The sequence below is a fragment of the Limulus polyphemus genome, unplaced genomic scaffold (assembly GCF_000517525.1).
Source record: "Limulus polyphemus unplaced genomic scaffold, Limulus_polyphemus-2.1.2 Scaffold1003, whole genome shotgun sequence".
Taxonomy (NCBI): domain Eukaryota; kingdom Metazoa; phylum Arthropoda; class Merostomata; order Xiphosura; family Limulidae; genus Limulus; species Limulus polyphemus.
The window spans coordinates 214,384-221,152 of NW_013666613.1; the positions used below are offsets into that span (position 1 = coordinate 214,384).

Below are 6,769 nucleotides of genomic sequence, written 5' to 3' on the forward strand. Positions count from 1 at the left end.
ACATTAATCCAGTTTGACTGAATTCCATTTGTAACAACCCTCTTCTTTCTTCCATCTAGCCACTCTTCTATCCAATTTGCTAACCAATCCCCCACACCTATAGAGCTAATTTGTTTTACAAGCCTCTTATGTGGCACCTTGTCAAATGTTTCTGAAAATCCAGATACACCAAATCTGTCCCCTTACCCTCATCTACATAAGCAGTAACCTTTTGAAAGAACATTAAAAGATTTGTAAGGCAAGATTTTCCCTTAGTGAAACCATGTTGACTATCCAATAAAATTCTAAAATTTGTTAAATGACTTTGTAAAGCATCTTTTAACAGACTTTCCAAAATGTTTCCCACAACTGATGTAAGACTAATGGGTCTATAATTACTGGGATAATTTTTATCACCTCCCTCGAAAAGAGGAGTTACATTAGCTAACTTCCAATACTCTGGTACCTGCCCACTATTCAAGGACTGACAAAAAATAGTAGCAAGTGGCTCACATATCCAATCTTTAAACTCCTTCAAAACTCTTGGGGAAATATTATCTGGCCCAGGAGCCTTATCATTCTTTAAACTTCCCTATTTTCTCTTGACCAGCTCAGAATTAATCCAGTCATCTTGTTTGATTTCGTTTCCATTTATTAACTAATCAAGATGTGGAATACCAATACTGTTTAAATCTTCATTAGTAAAAATTGAAGAAAAAGTAAAATTTAATAACCCAGCCATCTCGTAATCATCAGATACTAGCCTTCCTTTATCATCCCTCAAGGGTCCTATCCCTATCCTAACATTTTGTTTACCCTTAATGTATTTAAAGAAATCCTTACTGTTGTTTTTACATTTTCAGCCAACTTTTTCTCATACATCCTACTTGATGTCCTAATTTCCTGTTTCACCAACTTTCTTGATCTAAGTTTCCTGTCATACCAGTCATTTTATTTCTTAAACTCTTTGTGAGTCAACCTGGTTTTTTACTTGTAACTACCCTTTTCTTTTTATTAGGAATATGTTTACATTGAATATTTAAAATTTATCTTTAAAAATTTTACACATCTGATCAGTGCCTCCAAATAACTCAGTTGCCTAATTCACAACAGGCAGCTCTTGTCACATCCCTTCAAAATTTGTAACCAAAATATCATTATTCCTTATCTCCATATGCAGCAAAACACTGAACCTAATAGAGCAATGATCACTTGCACCCAGATGTTCCCCAATTTCCTCCCTCTCAATCATTTCTGTATTTTAAGTTAACAATAAGTCTAAAATAGCATTGTTTCTAGTTGGTTCCTTGACTAACTGGTAGAGAAAGCCATCCTGAACAGTTTCCAAAACCTTTCTCCCTCATGGTTTGATTCTAGAATTTTCCAATCTATATCCCTGAAATTAAAAATCACCCATAATTATGACTTCATTAACAGCTGAAATCTTAATCTCATTGTAAAGTTTCTCACTAATTTTATCAGTATCATCTGGTGGTCTGTAACAAATCCCCACTAAAAGCTTTGTCCCTTTATATCCACTAATATCTTTGATATCCTCAACTTCAACAGGATGTAACTCACATTTTACATATAAAGCCACTCCTCCTCCCCTCTTTAATACTCTATCCCTATTAAATAGCCTGTAACCCTGTATTTTAAAAAAAATTCTGTTATCAAAATAATCTATATTTAACCATGTTTCAGTTATTCCCATTATATCAAAATCTTCCATTCCTACCAGTGCTCTAAAGTCATCTATTTTATTTCTTATACTTCTAGCATTACAATATTAACAATTAAGCCTATCCTTATAACTTCTTCTATACTAATTTCCTATGCTAAACTTTTCTCTGCCTCTTATCCTTTTTGCATTTAGTTTATCCTGGCCCTCACCACTGTCTACTCCAAGTGTAAAACATCCCTTACAGCTGAGTTAATAGCCCTTTCAAACAAGCCAGCCTTATCCTATTTAAATGTAAACCATCGATTGAAAAATCTCCTTCTTCCATTGAACAAGTCTAACAAGCCAATCTGCTCATCCTTGCATACTAACCTAAGCCTAGCATTTAACCCTAATAACCTACTTATAACTTCATCCCCACAGTTAATTCTGGGCAGTATCTCTGATAAAATTAAGTTATGGCCATTTTCTCGAAATGTCTTTATCAACCCCTTATCCTTAATAATTAACTCTTCTGACCGACCTTTCCCTACATCATTATCCCTTACATGCACTACAAAAACTGCATCTCTTGCTCTGTCAGTTACATCCTCCACCTGTGCCCCTGGGTAGCATAATCTGATTCTTTTCTCCCTATTTTCCCCACAGACTATTCTTTCCACATGCCTTATCAAGGAATCATCTATAACTATAACTTCCTTATCATCCACATCCTTCTCTGATCCTTTGGTTTTTCTTCCCTACAATACTTTCCCATCTGCAGAAGCCAAGAAACATGATCTATAGGTTTTGTTACTTCTTTAATAGCTTTTTATTAGATGCTTTTGTAGAAATATATGCTAAATTAATTTATTTGTGATTTTTTATATTATTATCATCACTGTTTCTTGTATATCATAACTAATTTCCCAACAATGTTGAAAGAGATTTGATTGGTCTGTGATTTTTTCAAATTACTTGAAATCCTGACATTGCTTCATTATTATTAAGTTACTTTCTAACTACTCCATCAGGTTACAGAGAGCTATGATCAGATACAGTATAACCACGTAATATTTCAACTTATTCGCTTTGTGACTGCTGATGTATCATCATATTATTGTCATTTAATAAAGCACAGGTAAGGTTACCTCATCACTGGGAAAATGTATTTCTGATATTAATGTTTCAAAAACATTGATACTAAAGCTGCCTGGTTGTTATGTGTTATTTGTATCTTCCAGATTATTATAGTACTGGAATTTTCCTTTTAGTGATTGGCTAAGATGCATGTGTATATGTGATTTAATCTGTTCATACTGAACATAAGTTAATGAGTAGCACTTTCATTTTCTTTTTTAAATTGTTGAAAACAAAGTGGATTGTTGTAATGGCTGTGAATTTCCTTGTAATTATTGATGTTTTTGTTCATTGTTTGATGATCAAAATAGTATTATTAACAATTTCTGATTTAAAAAAAGCTAACTATATCAATGAGAATTAAAAAGCAACTTATAAATTAAGTACATTAATCCTGTATTGTAAACTGGTCAGAAACACTTAATGTTATAAATCAACACTCATGAAAACTGAAACCTACAATGAGTATTGCAATGAATCATCATTTGGTTGAGTTGGATATCTTCAGTGTTCATGATGTTTTCAACTATTCATTATGTAAATGATCATCTTGGATTTACTTATCCAGCATACCCTTGTTTTATTTTAATTATGTAACACAGGTTAAATGTTAATACAGTTGAACTATATTACAATCTAACATGATATAACATGTATAAAATTTTGATATTAGAACATAATAACAGTACAAGTTTAATGAGGTAAACACTTTATATCATGGGACACTTCAAACATTTGGATGTTAAAGGTTTCTAAGTTTCTGTGTATGGAAAGTCACCCTGGATGTTGAAGGGTTGATGCTTATGTTTTAAACTACCTATGAAACATTCTACTTTAAATTACAAAATGACTTCATTGTAGTCATGGAAAATTCTTGAAAAAAATCATAATGCTTCAATATCAGAGTTAGAAATTTTAAAACCAAGTGTACGTAAATATATGTGTCCACTTCAGATTGTACTGTCATGAAAAAAATTCTGTGACAAGAAGAGCCTGTCAAACAACACTCTTTCACCTTCTGGATACTGTCTGTCGTCTGTTTGCGCCAGTGCTGCCTCATCTTGTTGAAGAAGTATTTCTCCATCACCCTGATTCTGAGCTTGGTAAGTTTTCTTTATAATAATCTAATATTAGGTAGGGAAAGGATGAACAAGACACAGCTTTTGAAATTAGGACATAAGCCTATGGCAAAAAAAATGCTGCCATGAAAGTCTGTTGAGACAAGACCACCATCTATATGTATATATGCAGATTGCTTGAGGAAAGCCCAAGAAAATGTATGTGTAAGTAACCTTATAAATCTGGTTTCCACTTCTAAGTTGTTACAGGTATTTTAATATTTCATAAGAACTACTGAAAAAAAAATGTATATATATATATATATATATGTGTGTGTGTGTGTGTGTGACAAACTCAGATGCTTGGCTTCTAGGGTCATCTGATATCTAAAATTAGGCAAGTGAGGTGTATGTATCATTAAATATTATAGTTATTTATCAGCAGATTTATATTTTATAAAATCTTAATCTTTAGTTATTCAGAGAAATAAAGAGAAAAATTTTAGAAGTGTGTTTTTTGATTTATTATGATAGTATTTTCTTTTGTTGTCACACTTGACATTTATCATAAAATATCAGGCTTTGCCATATGCCATCACTAAGTAACAAAGAAAAATTGTGTTGCAAGTGTATAGAATATGTTTTATAGCAAAAAATAAGTTAATAAATAGGCATTTTATCTAAGATGAATAAAATAGTCAAAGAGTTATTTAGGTTTCGCATATAACAAGTGTAACATTTCTGTATGCTAAGAGTTCAACTGTTATTGTTAATATTAGTACATGTTGAAAATACCCATGCAGGAATAAATCTGTATAGATGAAAATAATCATAAATCATAGAAATAATGTCTTTGCTTTGAAATATTAAAATTAAATCATCTATACATATAAGACAGAGTTGTCCATCTCTCTGTCTGTGTTGTTGTGAGGTACTAGCTGAACCAATTGCAATGAAGTTTGGTAGAAGAATTCAGTTGGACCCCCTCCTGTATGATCAATTTAAATGGATAATAAACTGGGTAAATAGTTTGAGTTTAAAAAATGTCATGAATGAAGACTAAACTAAGTGAGGAGTTGCCATCTTTGTAAATAGGTCATTAGCATTTTATCATTGTTTTCTTTTCTATTGAAATATATAATCTTTACATCTGAGCTTCTTCAGTGAACAAGTCCTTGACTTAAATATTTTAAAATACTCATGCTAGTTTGAATTGGGTATTTTTATTGTAAATGTTGCAGGATTTATTTTGCTTGTTGTTGGTGATATTTGGAATCTTACTTGAACCATTGTGACAGTTTTTAAGCATGATATATACTGAAGTGCTTGTTTTGAAACACTAACTTGTTTTGCTATACTTTTTTTTTTATGTTATTGTTGTCTTAATGATTTGGTTTTACATCCTGTCAGTGTTGCATTTTAGCAGTTATTTTTATGGTACTTTCATATAATTTCTACCTATATAACTGTTGGTTGTTCTAAATATTTTTGTCATTTACATCTCATATTTGCTCCTTGCTTGAATGTTATAGTGTAAATATATTTGTTTTATTTTTAATTACCAAATCATTCTAACATATTATTACACTAATTTTATTTTTTTACATACTTAACATGTTGGCAGTTTTTGGCACAGTAACTCATTAAAACATAAATTTCTCTCTTGTTATGGGTTGTTTAAGAAATGCTCATTCATTTACTATTTACAATCTCCTCAATCATAGCAAAAGTTTTCTACACTTTTTAACAAAGCTATTTGTTTTTTGTTTTATAATTGTAAACAACAGTTTTGTTAGCAATTTTGCTAAAAGCCATTCACCAGGGGCTTTGATTAGAAGCAATCCAAAGTGTATATTATAAAATTAACTGTTATGTCCAATATCAGTTTATTTCCTTTCAACAGGATACATGCTCTTTACAAAAGAAAATTCCAAGACTTTTCCAGGATTCTTGAATCCCGTCCCACAAGATTAAACTTCCATTTTTGTTCATCAAATGTAGAAATTGCAATAGTATCAGGTCTCATAAGGGGTGAAAACACTTGTAAACATTCCCAACCTCAGTAACCAAACTGTTTTATTTCTTTAATTTTTTAATTAATCCAATTATTTCATGGAGAATTTTTTGTATTGAAACTTAAAACCAGCAGTTTTTCTAGAATTTTGAGAACCTGTTTCAGTTATATTTGTTATTAGAACATGGGTATTTTTTATCAGGTATTTCAGAATTGCAGTTTTTACCCCTTTTATTTTTAGCACAAAAAGGAATTTTTAGGACAGGTTGGGTGAAGTGTTCAGAAGAATGGTATAATCCTGAAGTGAATAAAACCATGGAGCTTGCAACATCTGTTAGAAATGTTGTAAACAAAGCTGCAGTCAACTTAAATCCAAGGGAGTTAGATGTTCTTATTCACACATCAGGCTCCTTGCTGACAGAACTTAAGGTAAGAGACAATTGTAGTCCAACCAGTAATAGGCCTGTTATGTTTAGCCTTGCTGAATGAAATTTGTAGAAAACACTGCTTAATAATATTTAAAAAGAGAGTAATAACAGTAATTCATGAGCTTGGACTAAAATTTTTCACACAAAATAAAATAGGGCTCAAGCTATTTGATCAAATATAATTACATTTCTGTATTATGAAAAATTCCTGACTTATTTACTAAAGAATGATCAAATATCAATAACAAAGCTAAACCATAATTACATTAGCTTTAAAATTTTAGAAAATTATAGTTCTCTTATAGAATTTGCCAATTTATTCAAAATTGGTCCCCTCAAGGTGGATTCCTGTATGTGGTGAGGGGACCTCCCAGGGAAGGTTCTGTATTTTCGGTTACCTCCTCTGGGATCTGAACATCCACCCACATGTTTGCCATGTGTGGTGGTGACCTGTGAAGGGGAGGATCCTGGTGGTTAAGTGGTGTCTGGA

The 6,769-nt window shown here is 31.7% G+C and overlaps 1 protein-coding gene across 1 annotated transcript in view; it reads left to right on the forward strand.

Annotated features, from left to right (window-relative positions):
* LOC106461640 (isoleucine--tRNA ligase, mitochondrial-like) overlaps window positions 1-6,769 on the forward strand; it is a 54,999-nt gene that overhangs the window by 43,283 nt on the left and 4,947 nt on the right. Inside the window, exons 19-21 of the mRNA XM_013921477.2 lie at window positions 2,674-2,780; window positions 3,734-3,882; window positions 6,093-6,280. Coding sequence (XP_013776931.1) covers window positions 2,674-2,780; window positions 3,734-3,882; window positions 6,093-6,280 — 444 coding nt within the window. The remainder of the gene's footprint in view (window positions 1-2,673; window positions 2,781-3,733; window positions 3,883-6,092; window positions 6,281-6,769) is intronic.